The sequence below is a fragment of the Phlebotomus papatasi genome, chromosome 3 (assembly GCF_024763615.1).
Source record: "Phlebotomus papatasi isolate M1 chromosome 3, Ppap_2.1, whole genome shotgun sequence".
NCBI lineage: Eukaryota > Metazoa > Arthropoda > Insecta > Diptera > Psychodidae > Phlebotomus > Phlebotomus papatasi.
In genome coordinates this window covers 73349614-73377300 of record NC_077224.1, presented here as the reverse complement: position 1 = coordinate 73377300, position 27687 = coordinate 73349614, and the positions used below count along the sequence as shown (strand labels likewise).

Genomic DNA, 27687 nt, shown 5'->3' with positions numbered 1-27687 from the left:
ACAGACACACTATTTTAATTAATAAACTTCTGGGAGACAAAATTCCATCTACCATATGAATCTATAATCGTAATATTGTGTCTGTGACCATTAATGTAAAAATACGCCATTTTAAGTTAAGTTGCAGTGTAACGAACTAAATTGTTGAAAGCGTAATTAATTGAATAACCTTTCCTTTAGTTTGTATAAGTTAATTTTTAATTTTGAGATCAAGTTTAAGCCTTTTCTTACTTACATATTTTTAAATAGACAAAAAGACCCCTCGATTGAACCGTGAGCGGTACAGTTTATCTACCCCTTGAAACTAGAACTAGACCTTCCCCATAGCAAAAGAATGCGGAATAGGAATAACAAGCGAAAAATTCTTCGAAATTTTCCACTATTTTTCCTTAAAAAATTCCATAGGAATTTTCCATAATACGTTCCAACGAAAATTAATGGATTTATGCTGGATTTTTTATATAGAATACTTCCATGGAAATGCTCGTGGAATTTATGTGGATTTTTCCACCAAAATAAAATGGAGAAAAAATGAAGCTGTCACATGCACCTCATGATTTTACTCCCGAATATTAAAGAAATAGCAAAGATTACGATGATTATAATATGTTTTACCAAACCAGCAATAACGAATTAACACTTTGAGCAATAAAAAAATATTTTATAAAAAAAAATAATTTTTCCGAAAATATTTATTAAATGACATAAAAACTGTATTATTTTAGGTTGGCGGCCTATTTAATGTAATCACTTCACTATATATTATCTACACGAAACGCAGTATCGCCTAATTAATTATATTATAATTCATCGCAGGAGTCACTAAAAATGTTTGCGGAAGTTTTGGAAATAAATTATCCACGTTATCACAACACCATTTTATTTGTTTGACATTCGAGAAAAAAGTGGGAAAAACCATATAAAACCATATGGAAAGATAGTGGAAATTTCTATACGATTTTTGCAGCTTATCCCGTGGAGGTTTCACATGTAAGTTTCCATATAAAACTTCCACGGAACTCCGCGGAATTTAACGCCGGAATTCCAGCATATCGTACTTGAAATTCCATGGAGCACTATGATTCCAATGGAATTTCCGGCTCCAAATTCCATAGGAAAACTTAGTGGAATTTTTGCGTCAAATTCCGGCGAATTTTGCAATTTGGACGCAAGTTTTCCACTGGAATTTCCGCGGAATCTTGCTATGGGGAATTCTCAAGAAGTGTCATTACTTCGTCACCGAAAATTCTCCAACGGGTATTTAGGGAAAAGTAGGGACAGGCCAGCTGAATTGGCATGTAATGCAATTTGAGAACTTTCCAGTAATATGACACAGGGAAACGGGGATTTTTCTTAAAGAAATCCCGGGCAACTTCCTAAGAATGGTGAGGAAAACTGAGAGATTTTACCTAGGGATATACCCGTGAATTCCCCTGAATTCACGGAAAAACTAGGGGACTTTTCTCAAAGAAATCCTTGGGAACTTTTCGGGAAAGATCGGGGAAAAATTTGAGAATAACTCTCAGGAAAATCCTTGGGAAAACCATAAATTTTGCTTTCCTTTTGATTTTTTTCGTTTATTATTTCTTATCTTTGTATTTCTTTTTCTTTTAGGTCTCTACTATTATATTTTTCTCTCTTTTCATTTATTATCGAATAAAATATTCGATGTTCTATATGAACTTTGCAACCAGAAAACCATCTCGAATCAGAATTTCCCCTGAACTCGCCACGGAATTTTCATTTATCTCCGGAAGGAATTTTCCTCTTCCAGGGTGAATTTTCCCTTCCATTTCCCTGGGAAATCTCCGAGAATGATCTGGAAAATTCGAAGACTTTTCCTCGGGAAATTTATAGGAATCCCCTAGGAATGGCCAGGCTATTTTTCCAATCACTATGAGGAAATTTCCCCTTTAAATCCCCAAGAATGTCGGTAAAAACTTCCGCGTAAAATTTCCCCTTGAATTTATCGGGAATTCACTTGGAATCAGTAAAATTTTCTGGGGAAATTTTCCAAGGGAATTTAAAGGGATCTCTTTGGAAAATGTCGACACCTCAGCGGAGTAATTTTTCCAGAGATTCCACCCTAATTCTCGTTGTTGAATTTGCCGGAGACTTCAGAGAGAAAAACCCCGATGTAAATATCGAAATTTTGGGCGGGAAATCCTAGAGAATAATAATGGAAATTGCACATAGAAATTTCTCTAGGAATTCCGTCCAAATTCCCTAGGAAGTTACCATGTTTTCCGAAAGAAGAAAATGCCAATGGAAACCCCTATGGTCTACTCGGGAAATTTCTACTCTTTAGTGGGTAATTTCTCGAGCAATTCCCCTCGAAGTCCTATGATGAGTAATCTTGGAGACTTATGGAGGAAAATTCCTTTGGTACCTGGTGAAATTTCTATAGTGAATCCTCTGATGAAATTTCCTTCGGGAGGAGTTTTTTGAAGGGTGGAATTGAGTTCAATGAAGCTTACTAATACGATTCGAACATAATTGATCGCAAAAAAAAATATTATGACCTAATGGACCTAATGAAGATTCGAACCCAGGACACTTGCAACGTTAAACGAGCGTTCTACCACTGAAATCATTAAGTGTCCAAAAACGGAATCTTATCTCAGAAATCTTAGCATCTCTCTATTAATTACGCGTAAATAAACTTGTACAAATAATTCTCCAATGTATTTAAACATCAATGAGTATGTGACAAAAGTTGAAGAAGCCCCATGAGATACAATAAAGAGAATCATTGCTTATAGTCATATTTTTGGTGTGATTGGATAGAGATATATTGTGTAACCATATTTGATAGCAACTCCCGATAAATTTTCGCCCCGTGTCTCTTTTTCGTTTCTTATTCCATTGGCCTTTTCTTCCACTTTTGGCTGGGAGTCGCGCCACCCAATTGATAAAGACTATTCGCATTTTGTAGGTTCAACTCAACTGTTGGTTTTAGTTCGTGATCGTGAGCTCAAGAGGTGAAATTTCTTTTCTTTCTTTTTTTTACAAAAGAAAATTCCAAAGTTTTCAAGGCTAAAAGTGCTTAAAAAGGAGAATCTACTTTAAATATTCGATTCTCAATGCTTCAGAAACACCCTTTAAAAAATCTGCTCTAATTTTCAAATGTGATTTTAATCATAAATTACGTGAGTTGTGCCAATTTGTGCTCTCTCGGTTATAATTACTAATTCACGTGCTGGATAAGTTTCCATCCAAAACACTCTCTTCTGCCTCTGCCTTTCTGGCTGGACTGTTTCTCACTTGAGAGAAGTGCACTCCAAAGTTTGTGAAAAGTTCTTCTCAAATTCAAAATTTCTGTGAAGCAAGTGGATTCTGTGAATCAACTTGAATTTAAAGGAATCAGGTGAAAAAAAATCGTGTCAAAAGAAGGTGAGTCGCCCCAAATAAAAGTTCCACGAAAATGTGTGTTAGTGACTTTCTTATCAAAGTCGAATGATGTTGCGAAAAGAATTACGTGAATGCGATAAATCCACTCATCGTGCGATTACAATTGACGATTCCTAGTGGCTGTGAAACATGACTAATTTATTCCATCAATTTCTTATAGAGTCTTACAATCTCATGCAGGAACCGTTAAGTGTTGTTGGATTATTCGTTAGAAATAACTCAAAGTTAATTCTAGCATCGTCTTCGTAATTTAATTACAGTCAAGTCTTTCAATTCACACTTGAGCTACATTTTGTGGTTCTTTGCACAGAAATTATCTTCACCAAATTTTGAGAGAAAACTGAATTTGAAGCAGAGGAATTTTCTTCCCCAAAAAAAATGTGTGTTGTTAAAACACTTTTCAATGTGGGAAAAACGATAGAAAAAATTTATTGCTGCATTGAAAGCACAGAGTTGAAATACCAAAGTTTTCTAGATAAATAAGTAATGATACTGCGAAAAAAATACAATAGCAACCAATAAAAAATGGAAAAAAAAGAATTAAGTGAATCGAGATTTGATCTCAAGCTTTTGCAGAGCTGATCCGCTGCATAGAAAATGTCTTACATTTTGTGCTTCTTCAATCAAAGGGAGTGATATGTAAAATCTTAATTGCAATAGCCAAGAGGGTTTCGATCGAAAAATATTTGATTGAATTAACTTAAAAAAAATTTTTTCCTTAAATGTAAACAATGGATTAAATTGTAGAGTACTTGTATGACACAACTACTGTCTTGGGTTCGAATCTCCTTTGGTCACCAGATTTTTTTCCGGCAATAATCGGGTTTGAATTGCATTTAGTGAGCCTTATTGACCTCAATTCTACAGACAAACGGATTGATAACCCCTATTCCTATATTTTAAAAAAATCACGTCTAGAAATCTCGTGCGCGAAACCTTCCTCAATGAAATGTTGTACCAACATTATTTTATTTCTTATAGAAGTAGGGGAAGATATTAACAGAAGATTGTTAACTTCCTTCTAGAGGCAGACAAACAAGGAGTGTCAGATACAAGAATACTTTTATTTACAAAAGAATTTTAATTAATGTTTTAAAATAATATAAAAACATGTATAAAAAATATTTATTAATAGTCTTCCAACAATTAAAAATTACCAAAAAAAAAATTAAAAATAATTTTTGTATTAGTAAAATATTTTCCATTTCAAGTTTGTATGAAAAACGTAGCAAAATTGTCATGTTAATTTTAATTTAAAAAAAAACTTTGCCTGATATTATTAAATTTTGCTTTGTATGATCGCTAACACGGCTAACACCCACTGTGATTAAAGTTCCAGCCGCGATGTTTTTACAATTTAATCAGAGATAAGAGGAAAATATGTAAATTAATGAATTATCACTGCAACAACTCCTGATCAAATCTCGATCGATCCATTTTTTTTAACATAAAACTTTTTTTTTACACTAAGAAAACGATTTTCAGTAATTGATCACTTTGAGTTTTTGACATTTCAAGAGAATTACGAATCAGATAGTTCCACCACTCGTCGGGAATCCATATCGCGCTCAGTTTGTCCCTAGCCACGGAAAGAATATAATCAAATAGAACAAGAAGATCGTAGATGCCGTTATCAAATACTGTGCTGTGTGGGGATTTTAAGACCTTTCAAGGAAATCCAATATTAACCAAATCGGGTGAGAAATGACCTATTTAGAGTTGTTTGACTTAAAAAACTTAAGGGCTAAATTGCAAATGAAATATTTTTGTTATAGGGGAAGTGAGGGATGCTTCGCACGCTTGAGCCTTCAAACAATCCGAGTTTTTTCTTTGTTTGAAAAGTGCTAGTTCCTCATTTCTTAGGCATTAGATAGATAATCATAAACCTCATCTTCACTGGAAAAATAGGCAACCTAGCCCTTTTTTCCTAGGTTCTAGAATCACAAATGCAAAAGTGGCCTAAAATGGGAAATTTTGATGACTCATATTTCGTGTGATTTCTCACAGTTAAATTGATTTTCAGAAATAATCACTTACACCAATAGATGAAGGGTTAATCTGGGTTGATATTTACGTAATATTTTTTGCATCGGAGGAAAATTATTTTCCGAGTGGCGAAAAAATCCTAAATACTACACTGCGTATTGGTTCAACCACTGAAAGTGTTATGGTTCGCCAACTCATCAGGTAACTCCAGCAGCTTAAAATCACAACATAACCTCAAAGAGGAAAACAAAGGAAAAGGAAGATGAAGAAAAGACAGCTGATAAATTTTTAGGGTTGTCACATTTGAAATTTTCACATTTTAGTCGATTTTTCGACATAAATTTGCAAGAAAAACAGTGCTTCAGAAAAATTAGAAGAAAACTGTTTTAGATACCTTCTTTTAGTGAAATAATGGTTTCCGTGGATTCGTGGAACTTGAATCTAATAATCGGTAAATAATTTTTAATTGTGAGCAAGAGTTATTCCAGGAAAAAATGCAATGACGAACCTTAACAACCCATGGTGCGAATCTTGCCTCCACAGGCAAGGTTCGCACAAATCATCATACTTTTTTCATTTTCCTGTCCAGGAAAAAGAACAGATTTTACGGCAGTGAATGAGGCACGCATAGAAAGTTAAAAGACCACAGATTCTTGTGGTATAGCGCAATTGATTGTCCATTTTACCGTTCAGGCAGAAAAAAATCTTGAATATTGACTTCCAAAAAGCGTGCGAACCATCCCTCACTTCCCCTAGAAGATATTCTTTAAAAAAAAAAAACCTGAAGTAACAATAATTTCATTTTGAGCTTAGTTGTTGAAATTTTGGAAATTTTACTCAAATTGGTGGGAAAAGGACATTGAAGCTATTAAGTTCCAATATTTAGGATTCTAAGCCAATTTTCACTATAATGAAGGCACAGAAATAATCGATAACGGATAATTAGGATTGAGCTGTTTGAGGTTATGTTACATAAATTAGTTTTCATGACCAAAGCTGGCTACACATTAGACAAAATTTATTGGAATACTTGCTTTCAATATCTAATATTGACGAAAAGGATTGCCTCCACACTAAAGATTTACTGACATAAAACTTTAATATTTAAGAAAATATATTGGTTTCAATATTCACTTCAATATTGAAGCTTATTTTCAATGTTACATTGAAATGTTTCAGGGAGTTTTGGCTTTTAAGTCAAAACGGATTGAAAGAATTTGATATAGATTGCCTACTTTTGGGTGCTCATTTACAGATTTTTTTTAAATGCCCCTAAATTTATGCAATTTTTTCACGCGATAAATTTGAAATACATTTCTTCCGAACCGTTGGCGCTGAAAATACGCAGAAAAAGTGGCGCCGAGAATATCTTACATGCATCACGACGCTTCTGTAACTTATTCCAAAGACCTCTCCTGTGGCTATGCAATTTTTCTGTCTCACAGTGTGAATTCACAGAAGTGAATTCGCGGACTTCTTTTCGGTCCCGAGAATTTCTTTCAAAGCGGAACTCCCGGTATTATGGGCATAATTTGTCTAGTCTGTAGACAGCTCAATGCGTCACTAGCACAAAGGACACTACACACTGGGAGCAATTTTTGTGAAAAATGTTTTTATGAAGACAATTTTCCTTATCATTGTAGACAGAAATGTCAATTTTTTAAAGGCAATTTTGACAAAAATTAGGAGCCAAAAGTCTGATAAATTCTAAAAGATAGTTGTAGTATTTAGAAAAAATCTTTAAAAAAAATACAACGAAAATTAATCTCATTAAATTTCGATAGATGGCGCTGTCAACTATTCACAATTTGTAGTTCTCAAGCTTCTTGTCGAAACACTTGGATAAATTTAAATAAAAATTCATGATAAAAAAAAACAGCTTCTGTAGAGGTATGTCTAATCTCAAAGTTAACCTTGAATCCAATCACAAATTACTCATCTAGAATACAATCAACTCTGTTGTGAATTTTTCAAATACTTCACTATCAGCAACAATAACAGTCATAATTCACGTCAATTACCGCGATATTTTGGCATTATCTTTTGAGTATCAATAAAAGGATTTCGCCGATTTAGATAATGAAATATTATTCAATAAGTCTGTAGAAGAAATTTTGCAAAAGTTCCTAAACATTAAAATCCCCGAATTCCTGGTAAAATTGCAATATTTGCGAATTTTCGAACATTTCCACAAAGAGTATGGAATGTTAATGTAGGTCATCGACGGCCTTATCAATATTCCATCCACAATAGGAGACTCTTTAATGGGATACGCGCTGGTGGAGCATATCGAACGGTCGCACTTGACCAAAAAAAGCGCAGAAATTCTCTACTAGAATCGTCCGTGAAAAATTAATTTGCTAAGCATACGCTGAAATCCAAGAACTTTTCGATAGAATACTGCAGGAGAAAAAAACCGCACAGAAATACACCTGACATCATCGAGACAATTGACAAAGGTGCAAAAATACTCAGATGACGATTGCATCAACAAGTGTCGTATTTGCAAATTCATTTTTCCTTGAATTTTATTTGGGCATTTATTTTACGGAAAATTAACTTTTGATAGAACATTTTTTTTAAAAATCATATTTTCTCTTATAAAAATTTTTGGTTAAAACTTTTCTGAGTAATTTTTACGGAAAACAAAAAGAAGAATAGAGACAAAGTTATGTATGTTATACTGTGACTTTATTAAATTATTTCAAGAAAATGTCATGAATATGTAAAAAGAAATGTTTAGGGTTAGATTGAAAATCTGTGTTGCTCTTGAATAACCTAGATTTTTTAAAAGTTTAAAATAAAATAACACGAATTTTAAAAAGAAATTTTAGAATATTGATAAAACTTTGGTTAAGTTTTGTTTATTTCTTCTTCTTCTTCTTCTATTTTATGTAGTGGTATGTCAGAAGTACAGGATCAAATTAAATATATCATATAATTTCGTATTTTTGTGACTTGTCAAAAGATTTATTGCCCAAAACCGCTATCAGTTTTTTTAGAAAACAACTCTCCCAATCTACTCACATTTCGAGGTTATGTCATTTCTTAACAAATTACTTAATATCTCAACTTTGCTTATTACAGTAGACTCTCGCTTCTCCGTGAACTCTTTTTTCCGGGTGACATAAAAAAGTCCGTGAGACAGTTAAATTTTAAAAATTTTGTAGACACATTGTCCCCGTTTTGGTTTTTTTTTTTGTTAAAGCAATTGTGCTCTATCTACTGTAAATCTTTCTTAATGTAACTTTTTTGGACAGTACGCATGTTTAGAGAGAATGTCAATTGGATCAGGTCAGAATTAACTCCACAAATTTTTAGTGTAAACAAAAAAATCGTTGGATTTCAAACAATTTTATGTGTATCAATCTCAAAATCCGTATGACATTTTGGTCCCGCTCTCACGGATGAGCGAGAGTCTACTGTACTCCCTCCGCTCCGAAAATAATCGTACATTTGCTAATATATTTTGTACGAGAAATGTACGATTTTTTTCAGAACAGTGGGAATATTTTATAAGAAAATGTTTTTCTTTTTAAAATACTATTTCCATATTTTTACAAATTTGTATTGTTCAGCTTTTCGGATACAACTGACACTTAGAATTCTTTTAACTTAAAAAGAAAAAAGTGTGGACTCTTTTGAAATGCTGTTCGAAAAATGGGCATTTATCCATAACTCCTTCAAATACTATGAATCTTTGAGATCGATCAATGCTAAATCTAGAATATCTTTTTTTCTTATTCCCTTTCACGTTTTGGTTGTAATACGGCCGGAATTGAAGAATATTTTATTTTTGCAAGTGACCGAAAAACTTTTTAGCGATGATTGAACAAAAAATTGCTTCTGGGGAACTCTGGTAGAAAGATTATTCTAGTATTTGAGGTTATGAATAAAATAAGTTCAAAAAAATGTCATCTAACGATAAGAAATCTCTATGAAATATTCTTTAATGTAAAAAAAAAAGTCCACAATCTTCTAACTTCAAAATTCATAAACAATTAAAATTTTTTTGTTGAACATCTCTTATTATTGAAGTTAAAAAATAATACAAAAAAACGATAGATATTCATTTTCTTTGCCTTGGTTATTGAAAAAAACTATCTCTATGTGGACTGCAGATTAATATATTCTGCCACGGAAATTATGTATTTTTTATTAGGTTAGGTTTGACATAACCTGAAAATTACCACGTGCTTTTTATACAAAAAAAGTGGAAAACGGTGAAAACAAGACAAATTTTAAATACCTTAGGAAATTTCAGATTTTTGTTTTGCAATATGTTGTTGTAGTTTTCTAATATAATGTACAGTGTACACTATTCAAATATATAGGTAAATTTTGACTATTCTAAGTCTGAGAATTCCTCAAACTTGTCTTTAATACTTTTCCGGAGCTTATTCCGACCCTTCAGTATGTAACATTTTAAAACTGTGAATTTTTTCCATAATTGTTTCTAGATAATTTTCACAGTAAACTGAAGGGAAAAAACTTTCTTTTATAAAAGCTACTAAATTTGGAAATATTAATGGAAAAAATGATGATCAAATCCAAGAGTACTTTAACGTTTTTTTAAGATAAATAAAAATAAAACAAAAAAATGCAGTTATTACAATCTTTTAGCTAATTCAAGAATAATATTGCATGTTTTTAACTAATTTCTGAAAAATCTAAAAACAATCATTTTTAAAACATTTTGTCAAATTTAATCATTTCATTGTAGTGTATTGAGATAGATATACATATAAAAGAGATAGGAAGATATTGTACAGGACAGGTTTTTTGAATATTGAATTCAGTCTAATAAACGCACGCATTGTAGTCAAATACGTATTATAAAGTATTTGTAAATAGTCAAAAATAAGACTTTTAATTAAAGTTGTAATCTTCGCCATATAATAGCAAAAGTCAAAGCTATTATATTAATTAACTTAACAAATCATCCTTTGTTAAAGGAAAGTTCAATTTTAACCTCACTTTTGAATTTTTCATTACGTTAACTGAGTTAACATAAAATTAGGTTGATCTGGTTGTTTGCACTCGTTTTATTTTAAAAAGTATCACCCCAAACAGGTTTGACACTCTTTTAGGTTATGTTTCACAAAACTTTGCTTCCGACTCAACTTGTGGTTTATCCCGTTTGGCCACCATATTCTTCTCACTGTTATTCCATTACTTCGGAATAAAAATACCGGTGAAAGTTTTTATGATAAATAATTCTATTTTCATCTAATTAAAAAAAATTGTTGTGGTTGTGGTTATGTACAGTAGGGTAAAGTGGTACAAGTTGGACAGGGCTTTTTTTCTTGATAAATTTAGTACTTCATTTTTATTTGTATATTTTTAATTCTTTATGGCTCTGGCACACCTTTTAGATCAGGAAAATTTCATGAAGTCGAAATTAGCATCCCTTTCTTTCTCATATGCTTTGCATATCTCCATCTCATTCTTTCGCACTTTTCTTCTTCTTTTAAACGTGACTCCAAATTCAATTTAGCTCAATCGAATTTGGAACGCGGAAGAATGAGATAGCTATTTGCAAAACGCGTGAGAAAGAAAGGGATGCGAATTTTAATTTAACAAAATTTTCCTGATCTAAAAGGTGTGCCGGAGCCATTAGTTTTATAATGTGGTTCCTTGTGCTTAAAGACAAATTTTGCACTGTATTTATCAAGAAAAAAACCATGTCCAACTTGTACCGGCGAATTGTCCAACTCGTAACACCATGTCCAACTTATATCACTTTACCCCATGACTTAAGAATTTATAAAATAAACAATTAAGAAAAAACAATATTTTGGTATCTTATAATTTTCTTCTTAATATGGGGCTATGCAATATTGAGGTTATATGAATCATAAAAACATAACCTTTCCTTTCCAAACTCAATTTCGATATTAATTCATTCACTCGAAAATAATTAATGAACACTTCCCGTCTCAAAATGAAAACACTTTTAGACTTTTTTTTTGTTTTGTGCATAAAAATAAAAATTTTGAACGGAAGCACTCGCGATAAAATTTCCGATACTGCATTTGCTGATTGAAGCGACACAAGGCACTCAGTGGAAAAATTATGGCAACGGAACGCAAAAAAAAACGAATGCGTAAAACTGAATAAAATGAGGAAATCTTTTAGACTCACCCAATCCGATGCGGCAGAACATCTCTTCAGCTGCAATCCTCTCCTCCACCTTCTTAGTCACCGGGGCAGCGGCCTGAGGGGGCTTCGGAGGCTCGGCTTTGGGTCTCTCTTGGGGCGCTGGTGCAGGTTTGGGAGCTGGAGGCTCAGGAGCTTTAGCCGGAATCAGTGGTTCCGGAGCTGGAGCCTTCTTTTCTGGCGGTGGAGGTTCCTTGAAATCCTCGAGGAAGTCCTCCGAGGACACAAACTTCTCCTTTTGCGAGGCATATGGATTGAGATAGTCATCCTCAATCTGATCCAGGAGCGGAGGAGTTGCTGCCTTCGGAGGAATTGGTTGGAATCTCTCAGCGTCCATGAAGCTCTTTGTGGTGTCTGCCTGGGATTTGGGCAAGCCAAAGTCGTCCGACAAACCGGTAAATTGTCCAAAGTCTGGCTCCTTTGCCTTTGGAATGTCACTGGGCATGAAATCGTCCAGGAGATTTGCCTCCTCCTTGGGCTTTTGGGGCGGAGCATTGAAGAAATCATCGTGATCCATGAGATTGTGCGATGAGAAGGGATCGACATGCTCAAAGTCATCCGTTGATGATGTCTGACTGACAGCCTGGGTGTTCCCCTTCTGACCACTAGCACTCCCCTGGGTCAGGGAGTGGTCGATTTTCGCATCAAAATCTCCCGTAAAGTCCATTTTGTGTGCAGAAAATTGGCACAAATCTCACACTCAAAAAAAATTCCTATATCACAATTTTTTCCTTTGTTCCCGGAGCTTCCTGCTCTCTCTCACTGGGATTTCCTGTCACTCTGATTCTTCACCAGAATATCTAGTTGGGTTTGTCGATGGGAGAGATGGTGCCTCTCTCGATGTTTGTGGGATTTGATGGCGGACCCAAGAATTGCAAGAAAAGACTTTTGCAGGAGAAATCTCTCACTTCCAGACCGGTGAGCGCAAGCGCTGGTCTCTCTCTCTCTTGTTCTCTCTGTCTCTCTGGAAATTCCCTCTCCGGATGATCCCCTTAATCGACCGATGACTCATCCGCCGAAGCACTTGCGACTGGATTGCGTCACGATTTCTTTCTCTGTGGGAGATTCTCTGCAGCTGGGGAAGATGAATCGTTATTGGCCGTTGGCTTTGTTTACAATTATAAATTCACAACGATTGCTCGTCCCCTGCTTTCGTTGGAATTACTATTGTCACTGATATTGCAATTGGGAGAAAATTTTATTAGATCTACACAAATGTGAATAATTCAAAATTTATTAAATTATAATTTTTGGACGGCTTTTTTTTTATTATAAATGATTGGCATATTTTTCTTTTATAATTATTAATAATAAATAAGTGACTCAAAAAATATTACTTTTCTTGCAATTTATTTCAAATTGTAGAAAAAATACCAGCATTTACTGGCAAATGATCACTACATGGCAGTGATTACAGAATTGACTGAATGTCGCAAAGTTTAATATTTTTGACTATGAACAAATTTTTGGACCAGCATTTGGTTTTCTGAGTTTCTAGTCAAAATTTCATAGTTTTACTTCGTTTCTGGTTTAATAAACCTAATTAAAAAAATATTTTTCACTTGGATAATAATTATCCATTTTTTTTATATAAGATGATAAACACTGAAACAGCCCTATCGGGGCAGTTGTAGCCACTCTTCAGTGCCGGGATAAAACTATCAATGATTTTTCACTAATATATGGATAATTATTAGATGAAAAAGTACTATTAATGTTCCAAGCCAAGCAATACAGCCATTCGGATGAAAAATTTGTGAAATAGATTTTTTCAGGATATTTTCATCAATTTTGCCGCGATTACAAAAATGTCATAAAAAAGTGGCTAAAAACTTTTTCTGTAGGTTCAAGTGACATATTTAGCATCTATTTAGCACTGATTTAGCATCAGTGGGATTCAGTGTAACAAGCGAACCAATATTTGGTATCTCCAGTTTAAAATTTCGTCTGGAAAACTGGTGGCAATTAGCACCCCAAAAGTGGCTATATCTACCCACACTCCACACGGGGCACGTGTAGCCAATGTGTCATACTTTTTTCATTATCCTCTCTAGAAAAACTCAAGGATTTTAGAGCTTTGAACTGCACTATTTCATACAGCCAATATCCTAATGCTACTTATGAAACATAAAAACATTAGACAAACCTTACCATTTTTTCACAAACGCTCGAAAAAAAAGCTTCACTTGCTGGCTAATTCTACCCCGGTCGCCCCTACATGAGGTATTTGCAAAATATTAATTTACTTTCATAGATTCCTTACTCTTAATTATTTCGCCCGAAAAAAGAAAACTATTTTTCTCTCGATATTTCTTTTTCAGTAAAGTGACTAATTGTTCATAGACTCACAACTCACAATCTTGTGCTATTTTAAGTTGAATAAAATTTCAACTAAGCAAGCTGGAAATATGTTTCTAATAAGAATAATTTTATCAAATATTCAGATTAATTTAAATTTAGAAAATTTACATTTTTTAACAGAATTTATAAAGATCCGTGAATATATCAAAATAAGTGAGCAGGTCAAATAGGAATTTGTGGGAAAAAAACATGAAAAATACGTAATTCCAAAATTAATTTCATTTTATAAAGTGATTTCTTTTGTCTGTCATTCACTTGCGTTAACGACTTTCCATTAATTTTACTAACATCTTTGCGAGCACAACACATACTCTATGGCGGATTCCTTTCAGAATCTTCTGGTTCAATAGGTCCAATTGATGTGAAACTTTATAAAAATTTTTGGTAATTAATTGTTTTACTCATTCTTCAATGCCAGGGGGTATTTTCTGCTATTTGCGAGTTTAATTTAATAGATATTTATATTTAATAGATTTACTAAGAAACTCGAGTCAACCTCACTAAAATAATGTATATTTTTCGATTTCTTTTACTCACTCACGTGAGAAACCATGAGAAACTCCCGAATACCAGAATGACCAGAATAAACATAAACAAGTGCAGGAGATAATTATGTATGATCAGCGCGTGAACCATGAGTGTAAGATTGATTGGCTGAATAATGCCGGTCAGTTTCGATGAGCAATTGATAGGTATGAGTGACAATACTATTTACCTCTCACTCAATTCATAAAATCCCTTTGGCATTTAAAAAAATTTCTTTTAGACGCCTTCGAAATGAACTTCTTTTTTTTTTAATAAGAGTACCCCCCCCCCCCCCAAAGATCGGAATGTTAAGAGACATGCTCTATATTTAGTCGAAAATATAAAACACAAAACATTGTTTAGTGTTTTTAATGTAGGCTACTAATTGATACATTAGTGATCCCTTTAACTATATCTGTACTTTTGAATTTTTAATTTTAACAATAAATTAATAAAAAATATGTGTAACTGCAAACTTGCGCTCTGTACCTCGGATCGTAAGGAATTTAATCAAGTGTCTCAGGGAAAATTGGTTTTATGAATTAGATCTGAGTTAATGCACTGTATTCATGTGTGAGGTAAATAGTAAAATGTAGCTAATAATTTATAAAAAATCATTTAATTTGGAGCATCAATGTGGTATTAACCTGATGATCCGAGGAACACTGCCGATCGCTGGTGCTTTGCCTTATACAAATTCTGCAAAATTCTCACAAATATCAGTCATTCCTTCCTATAAATAAATTATCCAATATTTTTGAAAATTTTCACAAATTTTTGAAAATTACATTAAAAAGATTTTTTTTCGATTTCGAAATGATAGGGAAAATCGGGAAAATAATCACCTGCAAAATTCTACGACGGTAATTTCCTATAAGAATCGGATGAAAAGCAAATTATCAGCCGAAATTTATGACCATTCATCACATTGTTTTAGCACTTAAAAACCCAAAGTGGCATTTTACTCCAATTTTAACTTTAGAGCTTCATTGCAAGAATTCTATTTAATATTTTATGCTTAAGTGATAGCAGTAGTGTCTATAGAAGAGAATTTAATTAGCTTTCTTTTTGTAGAAAAAGGTAGTTAATACCTTTTCTATAATTTAAAAAATTACCAAAAAAAAAAAATGGGAGTAGAACACCAAATTGGCGTAAAATTAAGGGAGTTGGCATCAGAAATGTCAGAAATGGATATTTGAATGGCTTAAACGACATATCCTAAAAAGTATTTACATTTATTGAGTTTTTGTTATAATTACAAAAAATCTCAAAAATACTTGAGAATGTAAAAATAATAAATAAAAATTGAATAATATATGACTTTAATTGTTGTAGAGTACGGTATTGTAAAAAAAGTAAGGTGAAAATCAACTTTACGCCTGGTTTTTCTTTTTCGAATTCCTGTTGGAATTTCACATAAAATTTTCTAAAAATAGCACAAACTACCTATATTACAAAAAAAAAGAAATTTTTACAGGAAAATATATTGATATGAGTCCTTTCCTTAAATCTTTGCCAAAATGCTAGAAAAAAGGAAATTATATGGAAATTGACATTTTACAAGGCATTTTACTATGGCAACATGTGAAAAATCACTTTGTCATTTTTGCCAATTTTCTGAAAACTAATACAACAATATTAAGAAAATAAGAAATTAAATATAGGAAATTGAATTTATGAGTCCTCTAGAACTGCTGTAGAAATCTTACGGAACAAAAAACTATTGAAAAATTGATTTTTTGTTGAGAATATCTGCGCTGGCATTTTATGCCAGTTTTGGTATTCTACGTGATTTTTTGGCTCGGGTTTTAAAGTGTTAAAAATTTCTACTAACTGGGTCGCCTTTTCGCTAAATCACTTTCAATTAAAAGCTTTGGATTTAAAATACTTTTTATCACAAGGAAAAAAACAATAAATGTTTTCAATCAACCAGCTGTCATTAGCGAAAATATCACTGACACACTGACTAGAAAATATTTAGTGAAGAACCCAACTGGCACAAGATTGAAATGAGTCGATTACACTTACTTATTTAATGGATAAAAATATTATTTTTGCCTTTTCTGAAACTTGAATAGTTATATTATATTACTGTAGTGATTATATTACGGAAATAAAAATAAAAATATTATTTTAAGTGAATTAGTCATAAACGATCCAGATAGCGAAGTTCCCGGATTAGCACACTTGACTATATCAAGAATAAAGATTGGTTTCCTCAATATTCCTTCGAAGGAAAATTATAAGATACCACTATCTAATACTATACGTGGGCAATCTGCTTCGGTCTCCCATATTTAATTTATTTTAATAATTTATTGTTATATATTCTTGAGTGTTAACATAAAAATCACAATTAACAGGAGTTCTATGACCTTTATCAAAGTGAAACTAAACGTGACATTTCTCTCTTTTCGATAGGTGGCTCCACACGGGCGGAACCTACCGAAGAGCCCCCAAGACGTCAGTGCGAGACTGGACGAAGGAAAAGATGGCTGCTTGTGGAGTTGCCGGTGTTGTTTCTCAAGGGAATTCCAGTGAATTGAAGTGTGATACATCTGCCAAATGCCATGGCCTGCCGAATGGGACTCACAAGGGGACCAGCAAGAGGTGGAAAACTGTCGAGATGAATGGTCATGCCAAGGTAAGTTGGCCAGAAAGATGGGATTTGAGAACAAGGTCACGTTCTCACGCCACATTTCCCCCCAAAAATCTCCGGAATTCGGTCTAAATGGGCTCCCTTGGCTGTTTCAGGTGGTGACAAATGGTCAGATAGGACATGAGTTTGCTGGCCAGAGGAAACAGCATGATTCCACGAGCGCCAAGGAGTCATACGAGGAAGTGCCTCTGTTTGTAGCCTGCCTCACTTACTTGGGCTTCTACCTGCTGATGGTACTGGGCTACTTCAATCAGCTCTTCTTCACGCCCAAAGTGGCCAAGGAGCGAAACCGGGAAGGCTACCCATCGCTCTATGACAACTTCGAGCGCTTCTACTTCAGATACGTCTACCGGAGAGTGAGGGATTGCTGGAACAGGCCCATCTGCAGTGTTCCCGGAGCCGAAGTTGTCCTCAAGGATCGCATTACCAAAGACTACGGATGGACTTTTGAGTAAGTGTAACCTTATTCTCTTTCGCTCAAAAAAAAATCCCTTGCGTGAGGCGCCTCGATTTCCCTTTTCGCTGAATTGGGAAAGTTTTTTTTTTGTGTCTGCGTTTCTCTGGTGTGCTTGACCTCTCGAAGAACCTTCCCAGAGAGACTCCCAGGCAATTATCCACCGGAAAGTTGGTCAAGACAAAGTCACGGAGCCAGTAAATAGCTGGCAATTTTGAAGAGTTTCAAAGCAAATATTGAGTGACGAATTTTCCTGAGGAGTTTTCTGTTTGCTCAACAATTCTCGAGAATCACGCAAATGAAGTATTTTCCTGCAGATCGATTTTCTCATTAGCTTTTCATGAAGACACTGACGCTGCTGTTGGATTTCTTTGTTGTGCAGAAAAAAAAGCCAAAGGCGTGCTGGGAATAAATCGCTGACCAAACGGTTCACAGGAATTTCCTTATCAAATTCCTAAGAAGAGTGGCTAAACATTCAGAATGTTTAGCTCATTGAAAACTGATTATTTTGCAATTAATAATTCTGTTGGACTTTTTGGAACATTTAACTCTTTCCGGACCGCAGCATATGCTGCAAGCCAATATCATCATTTTTTAATCAAAAATATCTAAGTTTAGGAATTAATTGCAGTCCTACAAAAAATATCTTATATTTGGACATCCTTGTAGTTTGTAATCATCCATAAGAATTGGATTTTTATCAGTTCTGAATAATTAAAAAACATTGTTTTTCACAGAACATTCATATGCTGCTTTGGGTACTCAGAGTCCCAAAAGAGACGAAAGAGTTAATGAGGGACATTTTCGATTTCAGTCTTTTAAAACTGCAAGAAGTGCTCATTATTCAATTTTAAATAGAATAAAACTATTTACTGATCAAAGAAACACAATCGAAAAATTGTGTGAAATCGGGTATTTTATTTTTGTTGCAAGTGTGTAAAATTTTACACTGTACCATTCACAAACATTTTCTACAAAGTTTTGTAATTTTAAATTGCCGAAAAATACCAGAATGTGTGATAATTTTTGTCACGTGACCAAAAATTACCACTTATAGTTGGATTATTTCACACTATTTTAATAAATAGTGTGAAAAGAAACAAAACTTCGTGTATTTCAGTAAAAGTTCTTGAATTTGAAATCAAAATTGCATAAAAATGTTGAATTTTCATTTAGACGTATACTTCAGTCGATATACTTTTCATTGGGCAAAATTCCTATTTTTGGAAACAAAAATGGGAGAAACTAATACAGTAGACTCTTGCTCAATCGGGCTCTTTTTTAATCGAGCGCAAAATTTTGTTGATAATTTTCACGTTTGATTTTAAAGCAAATTTGTTCAAATTCGTTGTAGTTCCTCTTGTTTCATCGTTATTCATTATATTTTAGCGCTTATTGTAGAATTTACAATGATTTTGATGCCCAAATTTCTCAATAATTTTAGTGAAATTTTGCCCCATATGCCCGATTGAGAGGGAGTCTACTGTAAATATTTAAATTTTAAATTTCTAATTAAATCGAAATCCGGGTTTTACCTAAATAAAAACTTCAACAATTTTTGAGTTCTCACATTACAATATTTAAATTCAACATTTTATATTAGACTCCTCAAATTGAACACAGTTCAAAAGCGTCCTAGGCTTTGCGAAGTGCTCGAACTCGTGACTTAGATGCTATCGCTCAAAACTACTTTCGCATCATTTATCGTTTACCGATTCTCAAACGATTTAAACCGATTTCTCAATCATAATTTTAAGAGTAATAAAATTGATTTTCGGACAAAAATTTCTTATAGGTTCATAACCGGTTCATTAAAGGTTCACAACCGATTTGAACAGATTTATAAATCACTCAAAACATTTTCCAAAATAACTGAGGACTAATAGGGGTAAGCACGGTCCCTTCGGACGAGTTATGCTTGGCATAAATCACATTTTCAATGTGTTTTAAATGAATTTGGCCCACTATAATATTATATTTTAATAGCTAGTCCAAAGAGTCAAATTTTCAGAAAAGAGCTATTTGTGAAATCCATATGGAACTTAGAGAAAAAAAAATGAATTGTCCGAAGCTTGAATCGTCCAAAGGTAGCGGGTTTTCCCCTGTAATTGAGTTTCGAGTAAAAATTACTTATCGGTTATGAACAGGTTCATTACTGATTCAAACTCGATTGGAATCGGTTGAGTATTATAGGACATATCAAGACCTCTCCATCGAGCCCAAACATGACCCCTTTTGCTTCATGAATACGCTCCCTTGTGGCTTTAATCTTTGATCTTGAAAATTATCAACTGTGTGTCAACTGTGATTATTGTCAACTTTTAGTCTTTACATGCTCTCCATCTTCTTGTAATTACTCAGTCAAAAATCAATATTTTTAATAAGAATTTTACCAAAAGAAATCTAATTAAATTTTCGTGAAACGACTCCGACGAAAAAAACAAAATCCAAAACCTATTACGACTGACTTTATGTCAAGCGTTGGAGAAATTGTTTCATGCACGCACACGCTTTATAATTCCTTAAGTATCTTATACGTCTCTGCAGCACAAAATTTTCATGTTTCTCTTATCTTCATCTCAGTCTTTTTACAATTGTGTATATATTTACACAATTATTACGCGTTTTGTGTAAAGTTATATTTTAGATCAAATGTTCTTTTATCATAAAAATCATGGTACAATGGTAAAACAACCAATATTTTTTTTAATGTGTAATTAGAACAGTTGTGTGAAAGATTACACCATGGATTACATATTAGTGTAAACGTAAATTCTTTTTTATTTTGTAAAATAAAAAGGATTCACTTTTCGAAATTAAAACTATAAAACTATAAACTATAAAAATGTTTTAATAATTGTCATTAATTCTCGAACGCAGAAAAATAATGAAATACACAAATTTAAGAATTGTTTTTGTTATTTTCCAATTTTGACTTAACAAAAAATATGTGTTTTTTTTCTAACTAGCCATGAAATAGTTGGATATTAGAGATAAAGGAATATTATATATTACGTCGCCAATTTTTAACTATAAATTATGCCATCTATTAATTGGAAGATATTTTCTGTCAAAAAATTAATCTTTTGACAGAAAATTGACATTTCCGCCCACCAGAATTAGCAACACAAGAAATTTCATTTAACTCTTTCCGGACCGCAGCATATGCTGCAAGCTAATTTCACAATTTTTAATCAAAAATATCTAAGCTCAGGAATTAATTGAGGTCCTACAAAAAATATCTCACATTTGGACATCCCTATAGTTTGTAATCATCCACAAGAATCGGATTTATATCAGTTCTGAATAATTAAAAAACATTGTTTTTCATAGAATATTCATATGCTTCTTTGGGTACTCAGAGTCCCAAAAGAGACGAGAGTTAAGAAAGCAATTTTACTGCTCAAACTCAAAGAGAGAGCAGTCATTATAATCGTCTTTTTTTCAACTTGTCACTGTTCTGGAGCTTAAACGGTAACAGATATCGACTTCCAGTCTTCGATGACCCCCAATAAAACAACAATATCTCTGTACGTTTTTCGCTCCCACCCCCTCTAGCCCCTCCAAAACCATGTTTTCTGGTTTTTCTCAAAATTGTCCCAAGCTTTATCGCCCAAATATACCTATGACCGGAAAATTCGCCATTTTGAATTACTGAAGGTCAAAGGTAAACCTTTGGTCAAAGGTAGACTTTGGATGGCTCATTTTTCAATCGATTTTGTTAAATTTGGATTTTTGGAAAGGTATTGAGATCTCAATCGCAGCTGCATCGGCCTTCATCGGTAATGAATCAGTTAAGCACCGATTTTTTTTTAGTTTCAAATGCTTTTGTGATTTATAAATCAATTTGATCTTTAGTAGATCAATAGGTACCAAATGATCATGCGAAAAACTAATTCACGGTGAGCTCTATCTCGTGAGTTCGAGCTGGGACGCTTTGCCATCTCTTTTAATGGAAATTGCTCCCAATATGTAGTGATTTTAAGAGTATATGCTTCAAAACAGTAATAAATAAAAAATAATATAGTAAGGTGCGGTAACCGGATCGTTTTCCGTAGAGTGCTACTTATACGCTTGTGAATATAAATATTATTTTTGCTTTTTCTAAAAGTTGAATAGTTATATTATGTTACTGTATTGACTATATTACGGAAATAAAAATAAAAATGTTATTTTAAGTGGATTTTATCTAGTTAGCATAGTCATAACGATCCACATAGTGAAGCGCCCGGATTAGCGCACTTGACAGTATGTTCTTACCCAGTAACGAAAATTCGCTGTTTAAATACTGTTCAACGAACATGTTCGGAACAAGGTTTGCTTTAATGTAAATCCTTACGGCGGCGTGGGAAAAAGCAAACGCGGTTGAAGCAATAGTTCTACTTGGTGGCCACCACTTTCTGAAGATTTGGGAGACCGCCACCATCGCGGCATGTCGAACAGGAAACTCTATCGTTACTGGGTAGATTCAAATCCTTTATTCGCTTTTTTGGCTTTTTCATTGTTGAACGGTCTGAAGTTTGTTGCAATTTTTTTCGGTTACCCGATTGGCTAGAAAGCGTCTAAGTTAGCTTGATGATTCAGATTCACAGGAACACAGACCAAATGCTTGAATCTCGGTTCGTACAACTATTTGGGCTTTGCAGAGGAGAAGGGTCCCTGTGCGGATGCCGTTGAGACAACAATCCGGAAGTATGGCCTATCTTCCTGCAGTCCACGCCTGGAATTAGGCAATAATCCACTTCATATTGAATTGGAAGCTCTTACAGCGGAATTTCTGGGTGTGGACGATGCCATTGTATTTGGAATGGGATTTGCAACAAATTCCCTCAATCTTCCCACCCTTCTGTCCCCGGGATGCCTCTGTGTCAGCGATGAGAAGAATCATGCGTCCATTATTTTGGGTTTAAGACTTTCGGGGGCCAAAACTGTAGTGTTCAAGCACAATAATATGCGAGATCTGGAACGGGTGTTGGAGAGAAATGTGATCAATGGGCAACCGGGCAGTGGAGAGCCCTGGAAGAAGATACTGATTGTGGTGGAGGGAATTTTTAGTATGGAAGGGTCCATTGTGAAGTTGCCTGAGATAATTGCGCTGAAGAAGAAGTACAAAGCGTATTTGTATTTGGACGAGGCGCACAGTATTGGGGCATCGGGGCCACATGGTAGGGGTGTTGTAGACTACTTTGGCATTGATCCACACGAAGTTGACATTCTCATGGGCACATTCACCAAGAGCTTTGGGTCGGCTGGAGGGTACATCGCTGGAGATAAGGTTAGTTGCTTCATAACCTCAAATAATTCTCACACATAACCTCAAATTTTTTTTAATTCGATGTATTTTGAATTTCATTTCAATTTTATGATTTTAATTCTAGCTGAAATAAGAAGTTTTTTATTTTGTACAAGTTTTCGGAACATTAGAACTTGGCCAGAATTTGAGGTTATGTAACGTTAAAACTCCGTTTTTTTAGAATTTAGCCATTTTCTTATTTTTTATCCAAATATTGAGCTTAAACTTTATCAAAGATCGTCGGTTTATGCCCAACGCACAATAACTTTTGTTTGTAAACATGTTTTCAAAATTTCCCATGAGAATGAGCAAGATGACTAGATCTAGAACTCATTCACTCTTATTGAAATGTCAAAAACATGTTTACTAAACAAAAGTTATTGTGCGTTGGGCATTACAGTCGTAAAATATCGGTTTTCGTAAACATAACCTCATATTTTTATAACAAAATTGATTTAACCTTCAACAAGAAAATACTGAAAGTGATTGGTGGAACTTTCACAGAGACTCATCAATTTCCTGAGAAGTCAAAGTCATGCACATTGCTACGCTAGTTCAATGGCGCCCCCTGTAGCGCAGCAGATCATAACCTCAATGAAGATCATCATGGGGAAGGATGGGACGAATGAGGGGAGAAGAAGGATAGAACAATTGGCTAGGAACACACGTTACTTCCGACGGAGACTCGCCCAGATCGGCGTGATTACTTTTGGGCACGAAGACTCACCAGTTGTGCCAATGCTTGTGTATTTATTCTCTAAACTTGGGTGAGTCGTTGTTTTAGTATTTTTTCTTTTGCCGTAACATGATTTTCAGGAAAAAAATAAAAAATTAAAAATTAAAAAAATAAAAATTAATAAAAATTTAGAAGCTTTTTTATGATTAATTTTTTGAAATTTTATAAATATTTATACAATCTTTTCAAAATTTTGTGAAAATTTCCAAGATGTCAAGATTTTTAATAAAATTTCATGAAATTTTATTAGATTTCGAAATTTTTTTTATTGAAATCTAATTAAAATTTCAAAAAATTTCCCATTTTCGAGATTTTATTTAATTGGTTTTTATTGAAATTTCATGAAAATTTCTAAGATTATTAAATTGTTTTCGTTATTTTTTTGGAAATTTCATTAAAATTTCTAAAATGTCATGAAAATTTGTGAAATTTCATAAAAATTTGTGAAATTTCATGAAAACTTTGTGAAATGTCATGAAAATTTGTGATATTTCATGAAAATTCGTGAAATTTCATGAAAATTTGTTAAATTTAATTTTTTTAAAGAAATATTTTAAATATTTCTGTATTCCTTTTGAAATTTTATAACAAATTTGAAGATTTCAAGATTTTCAAATAATTTCTTAAAATTTTTAAGATTGTATGACTTTTTATCAAGATTATTAGATTTTTAAGAATAATCATATTTTTTCGAAATTTTATTAAAAAAATATGCATTATTTTTTATGTTTTGAAATTTCATGACAGTTACTAAGATTTCTTAATTATTTATTTCCCTTTATGAAATATTCCCACTCTTTTAGAAATGAAATTGAAAATTTCCAATATTCCAAGAAAATTTGTAAAATTTCATTCTCTTAAAAAAAAACGTTTTTTTTTTTAATATTTCTGTATTTGTTCGAAATTTTTGAAAAAATTCCAAGATTTTTAGATTTTAATGTGAATTCTTGATTTTTTTTATTAAAGATTTAATGATTTTTTTCCAAATTTAATTTTCAAAAATTTCTTAATTTTCGATATTTTTTGGAAAACTCTTGAATTTTCTGATTTTTATTGAAATTTTAGAGAAATTTCAAATTTATAATATGGCATGATTATTTTCATAATCTTAAAAAAAATGTCCATTCTTTTTGAAATAAGATAAAAATTTCCAAGATTTTTTGATCATTTTCGAAACTTTATAAAATCTTCTGAAATTTCACAGTCCTTTTTGAAATTGTAGTAAAATATCCAAAATACCCAAATCTTTAATGAAATTTTATGAGAATTTCTAAAATTTCATGAATATCTTCGAAATCTTTAAAATCTTTACTTTTTGATTTTTTCCGAATTTCAAAAATTACACAATTTTTAATGAAATTTCATGAAAATTTCAAATTTTTAATGTTTATTTTCGGGAATTCTAAGAATGTTTTCGAAATTTGCAAATGAAATTTTTTGAATCATAAATATGAAAAATTAAAACAATTAAGATTGCATTAATCCTTCTCGAAATCTAAAAAAATGAAAACTTTTTGAAAAAATGGAAATTTTCCATATTTCATGGAAACTTTCCGAATTTTGTGGAAGATTTTCAAAATTTCGTGTAATTCGAAAAAAGAAGTTGCTTTGGAAATTTTAGGTGATTTTCTGGAAATGTCTTGCAGTGCCGTCGTTCGAACTCTGACCACGAAGAATGTCGCAGTGGTTGGAGTGGGCTTTCCGGCGACGCCTCTGATGGAGGGACGTATCAGGTTCTGCCTCTCTGCCGCCCACACCAAAGAACAGCTGGACTATGCCCTGGCGCAAATAGATGAAATCAGTGATACAATGGGGCTGAAGTACTCGAGAAAACCACGTGATCCCAATCCCATCATCTACTAAGGAATCTGCAGTGAGTGTTGATCTTCCTCACATCAATTACGTCCTTTTTTTTTTAAAGAAATCCTACTTCCCATTCGAGTCATTATTTTTTTACAGTGTTATCCTTTTCAGTTGGATTTGTCCTCAAGATATCTGTTCAAAACTTTATAACAAAAAAAAAATACATTTTTTGGTTTTTATTTATAAAGTATTGATATTTTTTTTGAGGACTGAAAAAATGGGATTGGAAAAGTGGTTGCAATGTTTGGTTTATGGTTTTTGTATTGGATATTTTGGATGATTTATCCTGGACACTCACAGGTTTCGGAGAATTTTGGGTGCCGTCGCTGTTTGAAACTGTCAAATTTTATTTTTTGAATGCGACTTTTTTGAAAAATCGGTAATTAAATTGTGAAATTTAAAAAAAAAATCTAAGTCAAAAATTGTTGTTACAATTTTATTCGTTCGTTTGCTGGAGACAAAGGGAAATTCTCTGTGTCCTGGGCCTGGGAAAATATTCTAAACATTATTCTGCAAATAATTTCATCCCTTTCAGGATTTTGAACATTCGAAATTTTGGTTTTCGGGATTTTGGCTTTCGGGATTTTGGCTGCCTCCGGTTCGAAACATAGATGATATTTCGGATTAAACTGTCAAACAATTTGTTGATCCATGAAAACTTATTAAATTTAGATTTTCTCCAGGAAAGAAACACGAGATTTCCGAGAAAATTGTGCAAAAAATCCACGAAAAATCCTACGCTTTTGTGTTGCATATGAACCTTCCATGGAATTTTCCACACGATTTCCACTGGAAGTTGCATGAGCAGTAAAAATTTCAATGGAATTACCGACTCAGATCTCATGGAAATCTTACTGGAAGTTTATCGTTGAATAGTTGGCGCTAAATTTCCAATGGAATTTCTGCGCTTAAGGGCCCTTCTTCTTCTAATTTATGTTATACAGTAGTTGCTTTATAATTGCGCTGTATGTGATAAAATGTTCCTGGGGGATCTTCCCCAACTCGGGGAGGATTCCTCAGGCTCTCCTTGAGAAATCCCCGATAATATGGCACAGGAAAACGGAAATTTTTCTTAAGGAAATTTCAGGGAACTTTCCGAGAATGGTGAGGAAAACTGAGAGATTTTACCCAGGGATATACCCCGTTAACTCCCCTGAAAAAAATCAGGCGTCGAAAAAACTAGGGGATTTTTCTCAAAGAAACTCCTGTGAAGTCTTCGGGAAAGTTTGGAAAAACTTGGGGATTATTATCAGGAGAGTCCTTGGAAACTTTTTCCCCAACTTTTTCCTTATTTGTTTTTTTTTTCTAATCTGTATTTATTATTCTTCAAGGTCTCTTTAATTTTTTCCCTTTTTTCCATTTTCCTTTTTGTTACTCAGTTGATGACTCGTATGTATGGTGCTTACACGACTGCTTGAATTCCTCTATTTATAAAACATTCGACCTTCTATATGAACTTTGCAACTAGAAAACCATCTCACCCGAAGTGTCAGCTTAATCAATGTTGAGGGTCGACCGTTGGGAAATTTTAGACCGAAATTCCAACATCTGACTTGTGTCAGCTTAACTTTTACAGAATTTCCCCCAGGATTTCCCCTGAACTCGCCATGGAATTTTCATGTATCTCCGGAAGGAATTTTCCTTTTCTAGGGAGAATTTTCCCCTCGATGTCCCTGGGAAGTCTTCGAGAATGGACTTTTCCTCGGAAAATTTGGAGGAATCCTCTAGGAATGGCCAGGGTATTTTTCCAATCACTATGAGGAAATTTCCGCTTTAAATCCCCAGGAATGCCGGTAGAAATTTCCCCAAAAAATTTCCCCTTGAATTCATCGGGAATTCACTTGGAATCAGCCAAATTTTCAGGGGAAATTTTAAGGGAAATTTTCCAAGGGAATTTAAAAGGATCATTTTGGAGAATGTCGACACCTCAGCGGGGTAATTTTTTCAAAGATTCCACCTTAATTCTCGTTGTAATCGTCGGAGTTTTTTGGGAGAGAAAAACTAACGTAATGGCTCCAGCTCACCTTTTCGATCAGGAAAATTTTATGAAGTCGAAATTCGAATCCCTTACACGTTTTGCGTATGTCTGTGTCATTCTTTCGCTCTCTAAATTCAATTGAGCTAAATTGAATTTGGTGTGATGTTCAAAAGAAGAAGAAGAGTGCGAAAGTATGAGATAGTCATATGTAAAACGTGTGAGAAAGAAAGTGATTCGAATTTCGACTTCATGAAATTTTCCT

At 33.5% G+C, this 27687-nt stretch overlaps 2 protein-coding genes across 2 annotated transcripts; one reads left to right on the top strand and one right to left on the bottom strand.

Annotated features, from left to right (window-relative positions):
• Nucleotides 1–1598: 1598 nt before the first annotated feature.
• On the bottom strand, nt 1599–12625 carry LOC129807311 (zyxin-like). The gene is made up of 2 exons (XM_055856499.1): nt 6145–12625; nt 1599–5324 (listed from the first exon to the last, which is right to left on the bottom strand). The coding sequence occupies exon 1, from the start codon at nt 12221–12223 to the stop codon at nt 11471–11473; it is 753 nt and encodes a 250-aa protein (XP_055712474.1). The 5' UTR covers nt 12224–12625; the 3' UTR covers nt 1599–5324; nt 6145–11470.
• LOC129807310 (serine palmitoyltransferase 2) lies at nt 2766–25634 on the top strand. The gene is made up of 6 exons (XM_055856498.1): nt 2766–3393; nt 16864–17086; nt 17197–17552; nt 22140–22830; nt 23353–23615; nt 25231–25634. The coding sequence occupies exons 2-6, from the start codon at nt 16934–16936 to the stop codon at nt 25445–25447; spliced, it is 1680 nt and encodes a 559-aa protein (XP_055712473.1). The 5' UTR covers nt 2766–3393; nt 16864–16933; the 3' UTR covers nt 25448–25634.
• The last annotated feature ends 2053 nt before the right edge of the window (nt 25635–27687 follow it).

Coding starts and splice junctions, on each gene's coding strand:
- LOC129807311 (XM_055856499.1), bottom strand. CDS start 12,223: ATGGACTTTACGGGAGATTTTGATGCGAAAATCGACCACTCCCTGACC.
- LOC129807310 (XM_055856498.1), top strand. CDS start 16,934: ATGGCTGCTTGTGGAGTTGCCGGTGTTGTTTCTCAAGGGAATTCCAGT. Junction 17,087..17,196: donor AGATGAATGGTCATGCCAAG/GTAAGTTGGCCA, acceptor TGGCTGTTTCAG/GTGGTGACAAATGGTCAGAT. Junction 17,553..22,139: donor GACTACGGATGGACTTTTGA/GTAAGTGTAACC, acceptor TTGATGATTCAG/ATTCACAGGAACACAGACCA.